General features: G+C 43.3%; 1 protein-coding gene across 3 annotated transcripts; it reads left to right on the top strand.

The window, feature by feature from the left end:
* Window positions 1-981: 981 nt before the first annotated feature.
* Window positions 982-22271, top strand: srpk3 (SRSF protein kinase 3). 3 transcript variants are annotated; one of them, XM_084366142.1, is made up of 17 exons: window positions 982-1435; window positions 2183-2279; window positions 6748-7664; window positions 8460-8568; window positions 8670-8757; window positions 9062-9149; window positions 9339-9445; window positions 9683-9848; window positions 14024-14049; window positions 15892-15984; window positions 16913-16964; window positions 17719-17937; window positions 18660-18757; window positions 18854-18961; window positions 20952-21021; window positions 21098-21190; window positions 21413-22271. In XM_084366142.1, the coding sequence occupies exons 1-17, from the start codon at window positions 1426-1428 to the stop codon at window positions 21595-21597; spliced, it is 2526 nt and encodes an 841-aa protein (XP_084222268.1). In that variant the 5' UTR covers window positions 982-1425; the 3' UTR covers window positions 21598-22271. The 3 variants fall into 3 exon arrangements, with proteins under 3 accessions (XP_084222268.1, XP_084222267.1, XP_084222266.1); XM_084366141.1 differs by having other exon boundaries at window positions 2186-2279; window positions 18660-18961; XM_084366140.1 differs by having other exon boundaries at window positions 18660-18961.
* Window positions 22272-22535: the final 264 nt, after the last annotated feature.

Genomic DNA, 22535 nt, shown 5'->3' with positions numbered 1-22535 from the left:
TCCAGCACTGACCCACCTGTTTACCTGTTCTCCATTTACCTGAACACCTGTCAGCCTAGGATATATTTAATGTTTGGTTCCTGTGTGTCAGCTGCTGCTCTGACCGGACCAGAACCACATCTGATCTACACACATCAGAGATAACGGATCATTTCAGAATAACGACGGCATCACTGACTGTTGTCTCATTAACTGACTGTTGTCTCGTAAACTGACTGTTGTCTCATAAACTCAAAGTAACTAAAGTCATGCTATGCGGGGTCCAGGTGAAGTCTGAACAAGTGAGTCTTGAGTCTTTTGCGAAAGATGGTGAGTGACTCTTCTGTCCTGACGTTGGTCGGGAGTTCGTTCCACCACTGAGGCGCCAGAACAGAGAAGAGTCGTGACTTTGCTGGGAGGTCTTTGTTTGCTCTCAGCGATGGCGGTACCAGCCGGCCAGCTGATGTAGTAGAGCGAAGTGCTCGCGCTGGGGCCTGTGGTCTGACCAGTGTTTGGAGGTAGACGGGTGCAGTTCGGTTGACGGCCTTGAAGGCCAGCACCATGGTCTTGAATCTGATGCGGGCCGCAACAGGAAGCCAGTGGAGGTCACGGAGGAGGGGGGTCACATGGGAGAGTTTGGGTAGATTGAAAACGAGGCGCGCTGCAGCGTTCTGGATACATTGCAACGGTTTAGTTGCAGAGGCTGGGAGTCCAGCCAAGAGAGAGTTGCAGTAGTCCAGGCAGGAGAAGACCAGTGATTGGACCAGGAGTTGCGTTGTGTCCTTTGTGAGGAAAGACCGGATCCTGCGGATGTTGTAGAGGACAAATCTGCAGGATCGGGCCACCGACTGACTGTTGTGTCATTGACTGACTGTTTTCTCATTAACTGACAGAAGAGCCCCCCCCCCCCGTCTGTAAATTCTGGAGATCCGCCGCTGTTCCCAGTTTGGGTCCAGTCACAGCGTGGCCGCTCACTGCGCATGCGCAAACACCGGTGTCCGATGTCCGGTGTCAGACTGCCTGCAGCTGTTGAGACCATGAACGGTCGGACCGCAGCAGCAGAGAAAACACACCCAGAATAAGCGTGGACGAGCTACAGACTCGGTACAGATACGGTACTGACCCGGTACTGACCCGGTACAGACCGGGCCGAACTGCAGTAAAAGCCGCTGATCTGCAGCCGGAGCTAAAAGAGCTAACAGAGCGCCAGCTGTTATACAACGAAGCTAACAGGCTAACTGACACGACACCACGCTGCTCCGCACTGACCCGTTCTGACCCGGCTCAGGTTCGGGACCATCTGAACATCCTCAGGCCGACCGTCTCCGGGTTTAACCGCCGAAGTTCTGCTGGCTAACGGAGGATAACGAGCTAGCTCCAGAATACCGTCAGCTCAGCTGGGCGAGACCGCTCCGACCCGGTTCGGTTTGAGGAACGGGAGCCAGGATGCTGATAGGTAAAGTGACCCTGAGCCGGGCCGGTGTTCCGGTTCAGCTGTCAGTGTTATCAGTGCAGCTCGTGTCTTGATTCAGTGACCGTCGGGCTACCATGCTAAACTAGCTAGCGTTAGCTAACGGTACCAGCCTGTGGCTGCTGCTGGCAGAGAGAGGAGGTTCTGCTTCAGCCAGACTCCATTCAAAAATGTGAACATTTAAGCTCCCCAGCAGATCAGCTGAGGAGTCCTCGGATGAGACAACACGAGTCTCTTCTTTAACTTCATTCTTCAGTGTGTTGATAGTGTTTATATTGTTTATGTTGTACATATTATAGTCACTGTTTGTTTGTTTATTGTTTTTTGTCTTCAATGCACCTTATTCATCAAGAAAAATTCCTCGTCGGTGTAAAATCCCTCTTGGCAATAAATCTGATTCTGATTCAGCTGAGGTCGCTGCCTCAGCCTCGTGTCTGAACAGGTCCAGTTTGGTGCTGTGAATGAAGTTTGTGTGAATGTTTTGTTGGTGTTTTTATAGTTTTTATTGTTGTATGATTTGTAATGATGTCTGGTCTGACATGAAGTACAGTAACGTTGATTAGATGAGTGGCTCCTCATTGTTCCTGGAGTTCATGTTAGTATGGAACAAATCAGTGAACTGTCGAGCTGTGAGCCTCAGACGGGTTCTGACCCCTCAGACGGGTTCTGACCCCTCAGACGGGTTCTGACCCCTCAGACGGGTTCTGACTCTGACTGTTGTCGTACTGTCAGCAGCGGTCGGTGCAGGAAGTGGAAACACCGCCTCCGCCAGCAAGAAGCACCGACGGAGAGGCAAAAAACACCGGAGAGTCCGACCAGACGAGAACCGGTGAGGGACACACACACACACACACACACACACACACACACACACACACACACACGCTGACTCGCGCACACAGACACATGCACACCCCGAGCCTATATTTAACTCTGTGTGTGTGTGTGTGTGTGTGTGTGTGTGTTGACACCAGCTGGTCAACATGATAAAAACTGTCTCTGTGATTGTTCTGACAGATATTGATTGATGACTCAGATATTGATTGAGGATGCAGATATTGATTGAGGATGCAAATATTGATTGAGGATGCAAATATTGATTGATGACTCTTCTCTGCATCAGTTCTTTATTTTTACTGAGGAAACGTTTAAAGACGGGTTTCTGAACTTTGTACAGATTCTGTTGGTCATCACAGTCTTGGTTCTGTGGATGTTGTACGTGATTGTTTGTGATTTGATAATATTTCCTTTAGCTGTGCAGTTCTAGTTGAAACACTGCTGTTTACGGATCAGAATCACATATAAGTGATTACTAAGAACTAATACAGTGATTGATGAGTTTGGACTTTATGAAGTGGACCAGGTATCAAGGAGAACTGAGGCGTGTTCATGACACCTGTCAGACTGTCGTAACATCAGAGGTAGGGCTGGGCGATATGGCCAAAACTGTTATCACGATATGTTTTTTTTTATATTGATCGATGTCGATAATTATCACGATATACAGTATATTAAACAATAACAATGTTGAATTGACAGTTTTAGAGTATTTTCTAGGGGTGGGGGAAAAAATCGATTCACATAAGAATCGCGATTCTAATCATCCACGATTCTGAATCGATTCATAAACTTCAAAAATCGATTATATATACATACATATTTACATATATATTTTTTCTATTTTGAAAAATCACACAAAACACCAATTTGTTATTTGTGTACAGTTTATTTTTGTAGCTTCTGGGAGAAAAAGGCAGCTGGCCTAAGCTTTTATTTAGGCAATTTTCTTTATGCAAGTTATTTCTTGTACAGTAAGTAAGTTTTTATTTGTTTAGCATGAATAAATGTTGCCTTTTTTTAATGTTTGCCTTTGTGTGATTACATCATTGGAATCAGTTTGTTTAAAAATCACATTATCTTAAACAAACTGTGTTGTTTTGATGCCATAATTTGCCTTAACACACTATGCACTGTATCAATTTTTGAATCGAGAATCGGTTGAATTGAGAATCGATTCTGAATCGAATCGTGAGACACCCAAAGATTCACACCCCTATTTCCTTAGGACAGAACCCAAAACAAACCAGAAGGTTAATTATGGTTTATAAAATACAATTATCTATTGTCAGAATGAATAGGTGACAAACATCCAACAGAACCAACCAACCAAATGGTTTCATGTCAAACACTGGATAAATACAATGAGTTCAACAAATTGCCTGTTTTAAAGTGTCTCAAACATTTTAGAGGTAGTATACTGAACTAAACATTGATTAAAGAAAATCAAAAGGTAATGTTGAGGATGATTATGCTGCTGTATTCTTTGAATATTGCACATTCTTGTTCAGTTCAGCTTTAACGCCTCCTGTTCTGTCAGACCTGATGTGGTTCGGACGTGCGACCAGACCACATATCAGCGGTGACATCTCTGAGCTGCTCCTCCAACTTTACCCTTCAACCTGCTTATAGGCATCATATCTCTATCGATACAGTACGTCACTGCGCTGGTTCTGTCTGTGTGTCGCTTTGGTTTCTGCTCAGGTGGGGTAATGTCTGAGTAAGCAGTGGCAACTGTTGGTTGAGCTGAAGTTTGACTAGTAGCAGCAGTGGGCTGGGCTGATGGCTACTTGAGGGGAGGCTGGCGCTAGCATGATAGCGCTAACTCATCGTTTCGGAGTCCTGTTTGGGACGGTACCTTTTGATATGATGAAGGAGGTTGGTGGTGTTTCCAGTTCTGCTGAGGACTGGTCGCCGACACATTTTGCACCTAATGCTGGTCTGTCCTTTGTCAGACTTCAGGTAGCCGAACTATTTCCAAATAACCGAAGTGTTATGACCTTTCTTCGGTACAATTTCTTTGTCTTTGTCAGTTTTCCTCGCACTCTGTTTCACTAGTCGGACCGCTCATTGTCTTGTGTCGGCTCGACACACACAGGTGGTCGCCGTCATTCTAAGGTGTTGTGAGTGGGAGGGGCCGGAAAAATCAACCACATGCACCTGTTTCTCTGCTGTGTGATTGGCTGTTGGTGTTGTGTTTTCTAGGTAAAGGAAAACGGACTCAAAAATAACTATCGAAAATAAATGTCATAAATTTATCATCGTTATCGTGGAGAATTGTATTATGAAAATGATTGAGATCGTTTTATCGCCCAGCCCTAATCAAAGGTCAAAACTTTGATTCAATACTAGAATCAAAAAATGACCCTCAACACCTTCGGTACCACGGCTAACAGAACCAGTCCCGGGCTCACAACAGAGGATCTCTACTTCCAAGTCATGTAGTCACCTGTGTCGTGTCGTCACCTGTGTCAGTCGGATTACACAAAAACTACCAAACAGATTTTCTCTCCACTTGGATGGAGGAGGAGTCTCAGCCCAGAATAGACCAATAGATAACTTTTGGTGCTGATCCAGATGAAGAGACGGATCCAGGAATGTTTTCTCACTTTGTTTAATGGATCTTGACTCTGTGAGGAGGACAAGGATCCAAATAAAAATTTAAATATGTTTGTTGGCTTGATTAAACTAAAGGGAACTGTTTGGCCTCGGCTGAGGTATGCACTCTACTGTGTGCCTTTATGGTTTCACTGGGTTCCATCCAGGTTCTGTTCTCATCTCTTCTTCTGTGGCTGAAGAGGAAACTCTCAGCATCTCAGATGTTTTTGGGACACTGTATGTTTTTAATATTATTATTATTATTATCATTGAACCGTCAGGGTTCACCAGGACACGTGGAGGTGATGGAAACAGTTCCCTCTCTATCTTTGTGCTCAGCTAGTTGGTGTCTGCTGACAGAAACAGGTTTGGTGCTCGACCCGGAGAGAGTCAGCGCCAATAATAGAACCAGAGACTGAATCATGATCCCACAACAGACACACACACACACACACACACACACGCACACACACACACACACACACACACACACACACACTCTTGAGTCTATTTCAGTGCAGCTCAGGCAAACCTCAACAATGTCTGTGACTCAGAGATGTCATGGAGCAGCTGTGTGTGTGTGTGTGTGTGTGTGTGTGTGTGTGTGTCTGTGTGTCTGTGTGTCTGTCTGTCTCACAGATATATGATCCACGTTGTCTGTTTGATGCAAAAACACACCTGACTGTGTATGTTGTCAGAATGACATCACCAGGTGTTCAGACTAAAAACGACCCTTCATAAAATACACACACACACACACACACACACACACACACACACACACACACACACACACACACACACACACACACACACACACACACTGTGTTGGTGTGTTGTACAAGCACATGTCTCCTATCTGATTGGCCAATTACATTTACATTTACATTTAGGGCATTTAGCAGACACTTTTGTCCAAAGCGACTTACTTAATAAGTACATTTGTCACAAGAAAGAAACCACAACATATCTCTGTTGATAAAGTAGAAAGGATAGAAACAATATTCATGCAGGGTCGAGGTGAAGTCTGAACAAGTGAGTCTTGAGTCTTTTGCGAAAGATGGCGAGCGATTCTGCTGTCCTGACGTTGGTCGGGAGTTCGTTCCACCACTGAGGCGCCAGAACAGAGAAGAGTTGGGATTTCGCTGGGAGGTCTTTGTTTGCTCTCAGCGATGGCGGTACCAGCCGGCCAGCTGATGTAGTAGAGCGAAGTGCTCGCGCTGGGGCCTGTGGTCTGACCAGTGTTTGGAGGTAGATGGGTGCAGTTCGGTTGACGGCCTTGAAGGCCAGCACCATGGTCTTGAATCTGATGCGGGCCGCAACAGGAAGCCAGTGGAGGTCACTGAGGAGGGGGGTCACATGGGAGAGTTTGGGTAGATTGAAAACGAGGCGCGCTGCAGCGTTCTGGATACATTGCAACGGTTTAGTCGCAGAGGCTGGGAGTCCAGCCAAGAGAGAGTTGCTGGCCAATGAACTGCGTTGCCACAGAAGTTAGCCAGGTTCAACTTTTAGCCAGTTGAGCTCCAGTGAGACCTCGCTGTGACATCACAGAGTTCAAAGGTCAGTTCATCCTCGTCAGAACAAGTTTGTATGAACGTCCAGTTTAAATACTCAGATTACTTCACATGATGAAGTTTGAAAACTCAGATTACTTCACATGATGATGAATACTCAGACTGATACCTTGTCAGCTGCTCATGCTCTGCTCATTCAGATATGGAAGAATGAAAAAAAGTTCAAACCACGCCCACTTTCTCACCTCCAGACAGCTGATCAATCACTGAGTGAGCTTGGTGTGATGTCATCTTGTCTGTGACAGACTCAGACGCTGTCATGTAATATGTTGTGTCCCTGTGTTTCAGGCCCGATGATCCCTGTGACCTTCAGAGTCTGAACGCCAACAACAGCGCCCACCGCACCGCCCGGCTACCCCCCCCGAATAGTCCTGAAACACCATCACCTCCATCACCAGGAACTTGTACCGACAACTTTCATGAATCCACTACAGCGCCCCATCAAACCCGCCTCCAGACCACCACGTCACCGTCTGAACCCTCCCAGCTGCCCCCCCAGAGTTTCCCCCTAACCCGGTCACCTCCTCCTCAGAAGACCCCCGACACCACACCACCCGTTCTAGATGCAGCAGACTTCCCTGTAGCAGCCCTGATACCTCCTGAAAGTACCTTCCAGACTTCCCCGCTGCCCCAACTAACCCAGACAGTACCAATGACTCCTCAGATTTTCAGCCAATCACCTGTCACCACATCTCAACATCCAGCCCACAGTCCCAGCCAATCACCGCCAAATGTTAACCTAAATATTACCCAGAATTCCTCCAGATTGGCTCACAGAACTCTTCAAAATATCCCTCGGAGTCTTCCTTCCAGCCAATCGGATCCCTTTGAATCCCCTCCAGCCATACCATACAATATTACCCATAATGCCTCTGGATTACTGCCAGTTTCTGCCCAGCAACCTGACAAAGCTCCTCCCAGCCCTCCATTAAGCCCCTCCCACCCTGACCCCTTCCTGTTGACCTCGATGACCTTCACCTCCAGTGTCTCCTCCCGCCTCTGCTCCTCTTCTGCCTCTGTTCCCTGCTCCCTCGACTCTCTGCCCCCTCCCATTGGTCTGCTTCCAATGATGTCATCAGCCACCCCTCAGTTGACCACACCTCCACCGACTATGAGCCCGCCGCCTCCTGAGTTAACCCCACCTCCTGCACAGCTGCTCGGCTCTGACGATGAAGAGCAGGAAGACCCGTCAGATTACTGCAAAGGTGAGACGAGGAAGATGCAGGTTGATTGATCAGCATTAATCCCAATATACTGTTTGCCCCTCCCACTCATCCCTGCGCTACATTTTGTGAGTCCATGTCCGTCCAGGTTCTTGTTGGGATCGAGGGTTGAAGTGTTCGCTATAGCTAAATAGTTAGCTCGCTAACGATACATTGTAATTGCTGATTTTGGGCTGGACTGCAACAGCCGGGCCAACAACCCGTGGACCGTCTTTATTCCATCAGCTATTGTCTTTAAACAAACTACAACCTCCAGATCTGTGGCGACAGAGACGGGTCGTCTGTATGTGTCCACCCAGGTGTATTAATGGCCACCCAGGTGTATTAATGGTGTATTTTAGCATTTCATGGGCTACTTTTATTATTTAAAATTTGTCATAGAGGATGATGTCATCTGTGATCGATTAACCAGATGACATTCAGCCCTCACTCTTCCCCTCCTGTCTCCTGTCAGTCACACCTGCTGTGCGTGCGGACGGACAGGTGTCACCTGCTGTGCGTGCGGACGGACAGGTGTCACCTGCTGTTTCCTGCCTACTGATGCAGTTGATTCATACAAACATGCGTCTGGTTGTTGCGATGCCATTCGGTGCACGTTGGTTTTTCATTGGCTAGGTAACTAACAAGCTTCCTCCGCACGTGGCTCACCTGCAGGTGACACAATCCTGAAGGTGAGGTGTGTTTTTTGGACAACTTTCTGAAACCTGGCCTCTACCCGTGTTCTCACAGTGAAATTTGCAGTATCTCCTGGTACACTTTGTTCTGTTTGTGTTCCAGGTGGGTACTACCCAGTGAAGATCGGTGATCTGTTCAACGGGAGGTACCATGTGGTCAGAAAACTGGGCTGGGGACATTTCTCTACAGTCTGGCTCTGCTGGGACCTGCAGTACGGCACAATGACTCACTTCTATCAGTGTTTTTTATTATTTTATTATTATCAGATTCTGTTACAGTTCTGTCGGCTCACATGAATCTGTCTGTGTTCAGGAAAAAGCGTTTTGTGGCGTTGAAGGTAGTGAAGAGCGCTCCACATTACACCGAGACGGCTCTGGACGAGATCAAACTGCTGCGATGTGTAAGTCTCATCTACACACTCGGGTTTTATCTGTGACTCCAGGTTCTGAACCTGCCTGACGCAGACAGGCCATGGACTGGTACCAAGCCATGGACAGGTACCAGGCCATGGAACATTTGCCGCAGGGCTGTAAGGAAATGATCAGATTGATATTAAAAAGCTGAGTGCAGATGAGAAGCTGTTGTTGAAGTAATTACAATGAAGTCTGGTTCTGAATCTCTTCTGGGTCTCCCACGACTACAACATGGTGATCTTAATTAAAGCAGATCTTCAGAACGCAGCTAACGAGTCTGTTTGTGTTCAGGTGAGGGACAGTGACCCGTCTGACTCATACAGAGAAACTATCGTCCAACTGATCGACGACTTCAAGATCTCTGGCGCCAACGGAGTCCGTATCCTTCACTATTTGTCTGTCTGTCTGTCTGTCTGTCTGTCTGTCTGACAGAATGTCTACGTGTCTGTCTGCATGTCTGTCTCTCTGCCTGTCTGTCTGTGTCTGTCTGCGTGTCTGTCTGTCTGCCTGCCTGTCTGTCTGTGTGTCTGCCTGTCTGTCTGTCAGTAGTTTCCTCAGCCTCTCTCAGATGTCTGTATGGTTCTGGAGGTTTTGGGTCATCAGTTGTTAAAATGGATCATAAAGTCGAACTATATGGGACTTCCTCTGGTCTGCGTCAAGACCATCATCAGACAGGTAACATGCACATGCACACGCACACACACACACTCACGTACACATTCCTGTATACACACACGGTGACTTGTGATGTGACCTGCAGTGACTCGTTGACCTCGGCAGTCACTCGGACTTGTTGGCAGTGACTCAGAGTTTTTGGCAGTGACTCTTTGGCAGTGACTTGTTGACCTGCAGTGACTCGTTGACCTGCAGTGAAGTGTAGACCTTGGCAGTGACTCATCTGTGCTCTTGCAGGTGCTGCAGGGACTCGACTATCTCCACACGAAGTGTAAGATCATCCACACTGACATCAAGCCAGAGAACATCTTATTGGATGTTGATGAGATATACATCAGGAGATTGGCGGCTGAGGCGACCATCTGGCAGAGGGCTGGGGCCCCGCCCCCCTCAGGGTCGTCAGGTGAGGAGCGAGCCGTATGATTGGTCAGAGGGACAAGAGAGAAACCAGATGTGATATGATCAGTTTTCCACCAGCACTTTTGGCCGCGCCGAGTCAAACCGAGCCGTGCCAATTTGCTTTTCCATCGGCAGTTTTACTGTGCCGAGTTGAGCCGAGCCGTGCCGGCAATGGACCTGTCCGGAGCAGGACCAAAACCGTGGACGCAGTGTTGTCTCACGACCGTAGCCAACCCGCAACAAGCACCCGTCTCCCCCTAAAATCGTTACTGAACTCACGTCTGTGCAGGAAACCTGAGAGGTTTTTAAAGTCAGTGTTCAGCTCTCAGTACGTCTGCAGCTTCTGACTGAATCTCTTTAGTTTCCTTCGTCCTGTTTGTTCTTTAAACATCTGCTGTGTTTCACAGTTTCATGTGTTCACTTTCAGCTGGTTCAGGAGTCGTGTTAAGTTACTGCTGCTGAAAACACAACGTTTCCTGTAATACTGCTTCATAATTAAAGCTTTTAAATGACTAAATAATGGGGGGCTTTTATTGTGAAGAAGTTATAGGAAATGAAAAACGTACTTCAAGCAGGTAGACCAGCTGTGGTGGAAAAGCAGAACCCTGGCCCGAGTCAAACCAAGTAGAACCAGACCAGCAGATGTTACCGATACAGATATGTTTGATCAACAGTGATCAGAAAGCTGTTAATGGGAGCTGTGGTGAGATCGATCTGTGATGTAATGACCCTTAGTAAATGATCGTTAGTCATTCGTTAATGATCGTTAGTAGTTAGTTAATGAACATTAGTCATTGGTTAATGATCGTTAGTAGTTGGTTAATGAACATGATAGTTGTTAATGATCATTAGTTGTTAGTTAATGATAGCTTGTTGTGATTTAATGATTGTTAGTTGAAAGTTAATGATTGTTAGTAGTTTCTTAATGATTGTTAGTTGTTAATAATTGTTGGTAGTTAATGAGTGTTACTTGAAAGTTAATTATTGTTAGTAGTTAGTTAATGATTGTTGGTTGTTAGTTAATGTTAGTTAATGATTGTTAGTTGTTAAAAATTGTTAGTAGTTAGTGATTGTTACTTGAAAGTTAATTATTGTTAGTAGTTAGTTAATGATTGTTAGTTGTTAATGATTGTTGGTTGTTAGTTAATTTACATTTACATTTAGGGCATTTAGCAGAGGCTTTTGTCCAAAGTGACTTACAATAAGTACATTTGTCACAAGAAAGAAACAACATATCACCGTCGATAAAGTAGAAAAGAAAAGATAGAAACAGTTTTCAAGCTCTCATCTGAGCAAAGTAGCTGCTATTTATCAGGATATCTCAATTACATTAGTGCTATGGTTTAAGTGCTGAGGGTAATTAATGTAATTGTTTTAATTAGGTAATAAGTTAATGATTGCTTGTTGTGAGTTATTGAGTTAGTTGTTAATGATAGCCGTCAATAATTGTTAGTTGTTTGATTGTTAGTTGAAAGTAAATGATTGTTAGTAGTTAGTTTGTGATCGTTCGTTGAAAGTTAATGATTGTTAGTAGTAAGGCTGAACGATTTATCTTTTCTGATCGAAATTGCGATTTCAGACAACGTGATCATGTGATCGCCAAAGATGCAGTTTTTGCAGCGCTCCTGACTGACCCAGGATCTGTTGTGTCAACTATTTTACACATACATGCCGTCTCCCTACCATCCTGCCAAGCTCATCAATCAGAAGCGGCATGATACTCATGGACAGACCACGCTAACCAATCAGTATTAACCTGCTCCTTAACGTGTTCTGAAATGGCTTCAGCTGGACCAGAAGCGGAGTTAAGGGATTTAATCCCCAAGAAAAACAGCACGTCGGTCATTTGGGAGTATTTCGGGTTTGAGGCTGCAGACGTGCACCAGAAACAGGTACTGTAAAGTTGCGACATCCAGCCAAAACACAAACAATTTATACCTGCACTTGATAATTGACCACAAGCATTTGCATGACAAATGCAATCACGAAAAAGTCTGGTGAAAAGTCCGGTGAAAATGTTACTCAGGCCCACTGTAGTCTACAACTACAGCATCTTTTGCCAGTGTAACTCCGTATATAAATTTATAATATCCGTTAATAAATACATTTGGAAGCAATTTTTAACTTTAGTTTTCATCCTTGCATTAGAGTAATAGCATTTAATGTTTTAATGTTACTGTACATTGTGAATATTGCACTGAAGCTTGATTTGAAGGAAATCGTGAATCAAATCCCAAAAGCTGCCGAAAAATCGCAATTAGATCTTTTCCTAAAATCGTTCAGCTCTAGTTAGTAGTTAGTTAATGATTGTTTGTTGTCAGGTCATGATTGTTAGTCATTACTTAATGATCGCTAGTTGTTAGTTAATGATCGTTATTTGTTAATGATCATTGGTTGTTAGTTAATGATTGTTAGTTGTTAATGATCATTAGTTGTTAGTTAATGATTGTTAGTTAACAGTTAATGATTAATAGTAGTTAGTTAATGATCGTTTGTTGTAAGGTAATGATTGTTGGTCATTACTTAATGATAGCTAGTTGTTAGTTAATGATTGCTAGTTGATAATGATAGTTGTTAAAGATTGTTAGTTGTAAATTAATGATTGTCAGTCATAACTTAATGATCACTAGTTGTTAGTTAATGATCGTTAGTTGGTAATGATTGTTAGTTAGTGTTCATTAGTTGTTAGTTAATGATCATTAGTTGTTAGTTAATGATCGTTTTTTGTTATTGTTAGTAGTTAGTTAATGCTCGTTAGTAGTAAGTTAATGACTAGTTGTTTAATGATCGTTAGTTGTTGGTTAATGATTGTTAATTGTTATTGATCGTTAGTTGTCATTGATTGTAAGTAGTTACTGATTATTAGTTGGTCATGGACGTAAGATGTTAGTAATTGTTTTTTGTTAGTTAACGATCATTTGTTGTTAATGATTGTGAGTCGTTAGTTAATGATTGTCGGTTGTTAGTCAGTGATTGCTAGTTGTTAGTTATTTATTGTTAGTTGTTGATTAACGATGGTTAGTTGTAAGTTAACAATGGTTAGTTGTGAGTTAATGATGTTAGTTGTAAGTTAATGAGGGTTAATCGTTAGTTAATGATGGTTAGTTGTAAGTTAATGATGGTTAGTCGTTGGTTAATGATGGTTAGTTGTTAATGATCTTTAGTTGTTGGTTAATGATTGTTAGTTGTTAGTTAATGATCTTTAGTAATTAGTTATTTTTAGTTAATGATGGTTAGTTGTTGGTTAATGACCGTTAGTTATTGGTTAATGATGGTTAGTTGTTGGTTAATGATGTTAGTTGTTGATTAATGACCGTTAGTTATTGGTTAATGATGGTAAGTTGTTGGTTAATGACCGTTAGTTGTTAGTTAATGATGGTTAGTTGTTGGTTTATGATCGTTAGTAGTTAGTCATTGATTGTTAGTTAATGACCGTTAGTTGTTGGTAAATGGTGGCTAGTTATTGGTTAATGATGGTTAGTTGTTGGTTAATGACCGTTAGTTGTTGGTTAATGATGGTTAGTTGTTGGTTAATGGCCATTAGTTGTTAGTTAATGATGGTTAGTTGTTGGTTAATGATGGTTAGTTGTTAATGATTGTTAGTAGTTAGTTATTGATTGTTAGTTAATGATGGTTAGTTGTTGGTTAATGAGGGTTAGTTGTTAATGATTGTAAGTAGTTAGTTATTGATTATTAGTTAATGACCGTTAGTTGTTGGTTAATGATGGTTAGTAGTTAGTTATTGATTGTTAGTTAATGACCGTTAGTTGTTGGTTAATGATGGTTAGTTGTTGGTTAATGACCGTTAGTCGTTAATGATCGCAAGTTGTTGGTTATTGATTGTTGGTTAATGCTGGTTAGTTGTTGGTTAATGATGGTTAGTTGTGACTTCACTTGGACAGTGTCCACTGGAGTCACACTGCAGTGTTACTGGGAGCTGTGGTTTCCACTCTGTTGAGACAGACAGTTTCCTGTCTGTGTTCTATCCTTCTGCTTTTCGTACCAGTCTCCCTCTTGTCTGTCTTTCTACACAGTTCTAACCTGTCTGTCTGTCTGTCTCTTTGTTTCTATTTCTGATGTTTTCTTCCTGTCTCTCTCTCTCTCTCTCTCTCTCTCTCTCTCTCTCTCTCTCTCTCCCTCCCTCCCTGTCTGTCTGCCTCCTCGTGTCTCTCTCTCTAGTTAGCATGGCTCCCAGGGATCTACAGGTAAGTTTCCAGGTGTGATGCCTGCTGTGTTCTCATTGGTGACTTAACTTGTCAGGTGCCTTTAACCTGTAGTAAAAAAGCTGTGAGCTGATTGGATAAAACTAAATAAAACAGGTCAGGTGGTTTGATTTAACATCAGCTGTCATTCCATCCCAACTCCCGACAACTGAGAACTTTTCTCTGTTCATGTTGTTGTTGTTTTTTTATAGATTTATGTTCAGACCTTCCTCCTCCAGCTGGAGGATTTAGGGTGAATTCCAATTCCTCGCTTAACCCTCAATCTTAACCCTCAATCTCAAAAATGCGCGCTCCCGCTAGTGCAAGTGCTGTCCCGATTCTCAGAAAAACAACGTAAATGCGTTCTTCTTCTTCTTTTTTTGAGTTGACAGACTGGACGCAGCTTTCGCGTTATTCTGCCCCCCACAGTCTGAAGACATATCTGCATTTAAGGGGTGTCCCATTTCTAAGTGACAAAATAACCCTCAACACTTGGTTTTGAGGGCCAGTTAAGATTAAGGGTTGAGCTTGAGGGTTAAAATTGAGGGTTAAGATAGGAATTGGAATTGGCCCTTACTGACTTATTTTTTATCTGCAGTCCATCGCGTCAGGGATTCTCTGTGTATATTCAGCCTCCCCAACGTCTTATTTTTCACTGGATTGTGTTGAAATTGTCCTGAACATCACAGAGACACTGAGGATCATTTATGACGTGTTGAATAGTTGTTGCTGGATGTTTACAGTCATCACATTAAGTACAGTAAATCAGTTTTTAATTTCAAACATTAGTATCTCTACTAGTGTTCACTGTGTGGAACCAGATGTTGATTGCGTGTAGTGTTAATGTAGTTCAGTCTCCACACTGAGGGACACGTCTTGTTAAAAAGCTTCAGAGCTGAAAAACACACTGACTCACTAATGGAGAGTAAAGATTATTTTAATTTACCTCAAAACTTCTTCATGTGAAATTGTTAAAATTCATTGCAGACATTCAAAGATGATATAAAACTCTATTGTGAATACGTTTTTTGAAATTGTCTAATTTTTTACCTTTTACTGGCTGTGACATCCAGTGGTTTTATTTCATCGGTAGATATCAGTTGTTTTCTATCAGTTTGATACCTTATGAGCCTGTTTTTCATTGGCTTCAGTTACAGCTTGTAATGGTTTGGTTTGTTGCATAGATGATGTCGTCCTGTTCTCTGTGGACAGAAGATTAATCTTAGATCTTAATAAACAAACATCGTTTCATAATTTCAAACTTTTCTGAACCTAACATTTTTTCTGTTTATTTTATTTAAAGAAGGGACAATACACATTAATGAACGCGAGTCTACCATGTGAACTGAAATTACTGACATCATCAACGCAGCTGAACTTGACCTCCACGACGTCACCATCACATCGAACTGCTTGAAATACGTCTGCTTATATTGAAATACTGAACCCAGACGTGTTTTCAGACACGCTGACGTCAGAAACTAGTTCAGAAAAGTTTGAAACTGTGAAATAAAATATGTGAATGAGTTTAAAAACTAAGGTTAATATTTTGTTCACAGTGAACATGATGACATCATCACATACGCAACAAATCAAACCTTGACCAGCTGTAGCCCAATGCACAACAGACTCAACAGGTATCACACACAGGTAGAACCCTGAGTTGGTACAGAATGACCCGTATGTTTTCTCTACCTGTACTGTAGGTAAAGACAGGAGTGTGTAGTGTCACTAACACAAAGTGTGTGTGTGAGAGCACTTTAACAACAGTGTTATAGTGTTGATGTATAGAAACTTCACTGTGTAATGTGCTGTCTATCTGTGTGTGTGTGTGTGTGTGTGTAGGCGGGTAAGCTGTCTAAGAACAAGAAGAAGAAGTTGAAGAGGAAAGCGAAGCGTCAACAGAGACTGTTGGAGGAGAGACTGGTGGATATACAGGTACTGTAGTAGTGGTGGTGGTATACTGGTGTATTTTATATATTTTACTAGTATGTTTATTTTAATATGTGCTATGATTGGCTGGCTGGTGTGTGTTAACCTGTAGTGAACAGACATGTTTGTAGTTCTACAGTAAAACTTTGGGTAAAGACGAAAATACGGAAGCCCTGATGGGACAAATGAGAATTACACTCATCATGTCCTCTAAGATGACGATCATCCATGTTCCTCCAGCAGGGTTTTAATTTCTCTCACTCTAAACACAAGATGCATCAGTCAGCTGTTTGCAGGTTCTGTAGCATGACTGTCAGCTGTTTGCAGGTTCTGTAGCATGACTGTCAGCTGTTTGCAGGTTCTGTAACATGACTGTCAGCTGTTTGCAGGTTCTGTAGCATGACTGTCAGCTGTTTGCAGGTTCTGTAGCATGACCATCACAGGTAGAACACTGTGTATTATGAGGGTGTCTACAGTGAATCACAGCCACAAACGGAGGAAGACAAACACAATTAGAAATCACGTTATTAATTGTGCCGTTCTCGTCCTTCAGCACCTCAAGGACACTGACAGTCTGTTCGTCCATCAGCATCACACACATCTGTGTTAACAGTGAGCAGACTGACAGTCAGTGGACCTCAGCCTGGATATCATCTGAAATATGAACATTATTTATTTATTGAACTTTTTTCTTAGGACTTAGAAAATGAGGGTTGAAAAAACAAAAACAAAAATTCTCACTTGGCCTTCAGTCCAGAAACAAACAGCCAACAACATGAACTCGTTTTTATTCTTTAAAATACAAACTAAACATTCATTCATTCATTCATTCTGCAGTACTACAGTCACAGGTAGAACACTGTAGTACTACAGTACTCCTGCAGTACTCCTGCTGTTATTACAACATGTAAAACTACATTTTGTCTGTGTTCAGAGGATGGAGGAGGAAGATGGTTTGTTACAACCTGACGACACAGACAGTAACTGTGAGTACACACTCGCACACACACACACACTCTCACACACTGACACACACTCATAAACACACACACACACTAGAGCCCGACCGATATGTCGGCTGGCCGATATTAGGCATTTTCCAAATTATTGGTATCGGCATTTATAATGGCCGATAAATTAATATTTCAAAAATAAAATAAAAACGGATGAAACACCCTTCAACTATGTTACGAGTGTTGGCGTTGCACAGTTTGTCCACCAGAGGACACTCTACAACGTCCCTGTTGGCAACACTCGTGTTTAGAACGCCACAAACCCGACAACCAGCTGATCCAGCCAGAGTCGGGCAGAGCGAACCAGTTATCCACGACTGAGCTCATCGGTGAAGTGTGTTCATGGTAATAAGGCAACTGTCACGAGAAATACATTGCTTTAATAACAATTAAAAGAACACCCCATCAGTTCTCTTAACTCAAATAAGCATGACAAAATTTGTGACTACCATGTCCAGTTTTGCTGCTGTTAGCCGAGAGTGAAACGGAATTAGCTAGTAATTTTGATGTTCCTCTGTTCTGTTGTGACAATAAAACAAACAAGTTTATTTTTAAACTGCATTATCATATTATTTCAGTGAGGACTCATAAATAACTACAAATAACCAATGTTACAGAAATCTGTTTATGTTTTGTTACGCGTTTCTGGATTTTTATATATATGTGTGTATGTGTGAGTGAGTGTGTGTACTGAAATGAACTTTATTTAAACTCCTCCTGCTCTCAGGCTCTCTCGTCGTCAACGGCAACACTTCCTGCTCCACAGCTAACAGCAAAACGAGCCCAGAGTCCACCGGCTCCTGGTTGGAGGACAGGTGTAATGGCCACGCCCCCGGACGCTTCTCCAGCCCCGCCTCCGGCCTATCAGGGTTCTCCAGCTCTGTGATGTCAGCAACATCTGAGTCAGCACTTTCTACTCAGTCGGGATACTCGAGCGGACGAGATGGTGAGCGTGTGTGTGTGCGTTTCCGTGTGTGTCCACCTCTCTGATCACATCCTGACCCAAAATCTGTGAACTGACACCAACGAAACCTTTTCATTGGTCGCAGCTGAGCACTCGACACGAAGCCGTCAGATTAAAAACATTTAGAAGAAAAGATGGAAACAACGTCACTGTGTTCAAAGATCACTTATATGAAGATAATACTGAAGTAAAGACAGTACACAGTACTCTTCTCAGAGTATTAGTTACTTTTTAACTTGTTTGATGCGTGATCAATATCAGCAGCGTTGCTCAGTGGTCACCTGCTGCGCACTTCAGTGTTTTCATTGGCTGTCTGTGATCAAAGAATCTTATTGGCTGGCAGGTTTAGACATTAATTAAAATTGTACTCAGTACTCACTTCAACTTTAAAAAGTAACCGAGTAGATTACGTGATGTCACAGAGGGTGTTGTCTCTGTACAGACTGTAAAGCCCTCTGAGGCAAGCTGTGATTTGTGAATTTGGGCTATACAAATAAAATTTGATTTGATTTGATGTAATACCTACTCAAGAGTAAAATTACAGACTTAAAAATAGAAGTACAAGTATCCAAAAAAAGAGCCGTAATCTGAGTAGATGTAATTAGTTACTTTCACACCGTGTTTATTAGTGTGTTGAAACAAAGATACAGACGTCATCATGTGACGTCATCACATTCATGTGTTCTGTCCTGTTGATGATTCAGTGAGCAGCGCCTCGGACTTTGTCCTCAGTCCTCTGGATCCACTCAACGCACACAAACTCAGAGTGAAGATCGCTGATCTGGGAAATGCATGCTGGGTGGTGAGACAGCTTCATCATCTCCTCCTCTTCCTCTACTTGCTGTCAGTACGAACAGACCAATCAGACGGCACCTCTCTCTCTTTCTGTCTTGTCCAGCACAAACACTTCACTGAGGACATTCAGACCAGACAGTACAGAGCTCTGGAGGTTCTGATTGGAGCAGAGTATGGACCGCCTGCTGACATCTGGAGCACCGCCTGCATGGTACACACACACACACACACACACACACACACACAGCGTTGCCTCGTTACGTCTCGGTCAGTCATGACTAGGTACAGGTAACGACCCATCACGACTGACCTGCAGATTCCACTGGATACGTTACGGCTGCACGGTGGCAGAGCTGATCCGTAGCACTCTAGTCTACGTGTTAACTTCCACCAGGTCCGCTGCGCTGCGTGTCTGCTGCGTCCCAGCTCCGGCAGTCCGCAGCCCGGCGGATCAGATGCTCAGGACTTCTATTCTGGCGGACGCCGCAACACAACGCAGCAATTTAGCCGAATTTAGCACAGAGCAGACAGGAAGTCAGACACGAAACAACAACAAGACATCCGGTTGATTTTCAAAATAAAACACTCCGTGTTGATACAAACACAAAAACCTCAAAAAAGAGACAAATACGAGCTCTTCTTCTAATCTGTCAGTCGGGAACACTTCGTGTTGTTGTGTTTATAACACATACATATAACTGCGGTCGTGTGTGATTATGTAATTATCGCGGGAATTCCTCGGTTTCGTAACTCCAGCTGATCGGCGGAGCTGCGTCGTGGCGGACTCAAAACGCAGCTGGTGGGGGTTGCCGGACGAGAACGACGGAGCAAAATCGTACCGGAGCCGTAACGCAGCCGTACCGTATCCAGTGGAATCTGCGGGTGAGAGGTAACGAGGTGAAGACGACGTGTCGCGTCGTCACCTCTCAGTTGCGTCGCATCTTCACCTTGTTACCTCTCAGTCGTGACGCGTTACCTCTCAGTCATGACGCGTCACCTCTCAGTCATGACGCGTCGACGCATCTTCACAACATGTTGCGTCATCACGTCGCATCTTCACCTCTCAGTCCTGACATCTTCACCTTGTTACCTCTGTCGCTCCCCGCATCGAGTGACTGTGTTGGTGGGGTTATTTGTTATGTTCTGTCCGACAGATGCTTTGCATGGATTAAAGTTCTCCGTCGCTACGACAGATTTCCGTCATTCAAACTTAACAGAGGCGACTTGTGAGATCAATGTAGATCGGAGGAGAACTGTTGGCTGATGTTTATTTCAGATTGTCACACTCTACAGCCAATGGTATCGTTAACAGCGTGTGCACGCTTGACCAATGACAGTGTAGTGACCCACACAGGCTGCAAAAGTTGCTGTTTGAATGATGTATTTTTCTGTTAAACGATAAGAGGCTCACTTTAAACAATATTATTAATAATAATAATAATAATTAATGATAATGATGATGAGAAGAAGATGTAGAAAAATAGCTACTGAAAAGTTCTGTAGATGGTTGAATATTTGAAAGAGTAAAACTTGAGAGAAGCTTGGCAAAAAAAAGGCACAGATTGATTTCATATTTTGAAAATTGCATTGAAAAGACAAAAAACATTTTAAGTGTGAATAGAACAGCTGTTCAGATCATCCTGTAAAACACTGTTGGTCAAATATTTAAACTTGATGTTTGCATTAGAGAACATGGTGTGGGCTGAGGCTGTAAATCTTATCTTATTTTTTTAGCACATATCAAGTAACGTGCCCTGTAACATGTTTCACAAATTACAAATTGGGAATATGACTTGGCTACAGCTCGAAAAAACATTTCAGTCAAAAGATTTTTTTTTGCTTTAATCCATGTGCTTTGGCAACATTGTTGTTAAACTTTCATGCCAATAAAGCCCCTTTGAATTGAATTGAATTGACTGAGAGGTAACGAGGTGACGCGTCACGACTGAGAGGTAACGAGATGAAGACGCGACTTAGGGGAAACGAGGTCTTCTTCACACGTCGTGTCTTCGTCCATCTGATCTTCACTTCACTTCTTCCTCACTTCGTCGCATCTTCACTCGTCATGTCTGTCACGAGGTGAAGATGTTACGAGGGAAGAGTTGAAGAGTTGACCTAATGAAGAGGTGAAGTTGTCTTCACCCCGCATCGCTTGACGCACTGATTGGTTTACTGACTGATCTAATGATTTTTTGTTTCAGGCGTTTGAGTTGGCGACAGGAGATTACCTGTTTGAACCTCACTCAGGAGAAGATTACACCAGAGATGAAGGTACTGCACATTATACACAGACTACTACAGTATGTTAGTACTACACTACTTCAATGTATATTTTTACTCTGTTCAGATCACATTGCTCACATCATCGAGCTGCTCGGTCCGATTCCTCTGCCCTTTGCTCTGTCTGGCAGGTACTCCAGAGAGTACTTCAACAGGAGAGGTGAGACAGTGTCACATAAATAAAAACTACAACACCCATGAGCCTCAGGTGTGAGGCGAGCTGAAGCTAAATATTGTGAAACTTTATGATTGGCTGTTTGTCAGTGAAATGCACCCTGGGAGTGGTAGTTAACTTCTCTTACGATGTTATAGTCCAACACGTGTTCAGATTGATTGTGATGATTCAGCTCACCTCTGTCTCACCTGTGTGTACCTGTCTCAGGTGAGCTGCGTCACATCTCCAGTCTGAAGCCGTGGGGTCTGTTCGAGGTCCTTCTGGAGAAGTACGAGTGGCCGCTGGATCAGGCGGCTCAGTTCAGTGACTTCCTGTTGACCATGTTGGAGCTGCAGCCTGATCGCAGAGCGACCGCCGCACAGTGTCTGCAGCACGCGTGGCTTCACACATAGACACACACTGATACACACACATTGTGGTTGAGGAGTGTTAGAAGTGTCTCATTCTGTCAGTGTTGAGTTCATGTGTAGTAGGAAATTATCACCTCGAGTGTCTGTCTCGTTCAGTCTCAGGCTGAATCCAAACGTCGCTGCTGGATGATGTTTGTGTGTTTCAGAAGCTTTTCTGTGTAAAAAACACGCCAAGTCCATTTTTGTCAAATGAAACTGTTTTTGGGTCGACAGCACAACAGACAGCTGAGCTCGTAACGTATAAATCTAAACAAGCAGACGTTTGGATCAAGCCTCAGTCACCTGGTGACCTTTGACCTCCAACAGATCACATGATGTGTCTGTTAGTTTCTTTCAGTTGAAGTTTAATTTGTGAATCAGTTTCTGTTCTAACTGCTGATTTTATTTCTTTGTACTCGTTTCTGATTTTCTCAGTTTGACAGATTTTGTGTTTTTATGATTCACCTCCTGCTGTCCCTCATTGATTATTGATCAGAGGCTCCTGAACCTCCCTGATGAGTTTTGTTTTAGACGAGCACACTGTAGCCGACCCTCTCACTGACATTGATCACAGTATTGATCTCTGTAGCTCAAAGCGAAAGTGAGTTGTCCTCAGATCACCTCTGATGTCTCATCATGTTTCTATGTTCATATAATAAATAGTGCCTTGAAAATGACCCCGACCCCTCCTGCTTGTCATAGTGACATCACCAGTGACATCAAGAGTTTTCTTTTCTACATGTGTTCGTCTGTGTGGAAAATATCTTCTGTGAAAATAAAGATGAATGAAAGCTCGTCTGCGACGTTACCTTTGACTGGAGGTCTGGAATCAAACCAGCAACTTGAGCAGAAGAGGAGAACCGGCCTGCTGCTGTTGAGACACTTGAATGTCATTGTAAAGGGTTTATCAAAAATTCATTATTGATCAGTTATCCACCATT

Source organism: Pagrus pagrus (assembly GCF_965226575.1).
Source record: "Pagrus pagrus genome assembly, chromosome: 11".
NCBI lineage: Eukaryota > Metazoa > Chordata > Actinopteri > Spariformes > Sparidae > Pagrus > Pagrus pagrus.
This window is presented reverse-complemented; position numbering and strand designations above follow the sequence as displayed.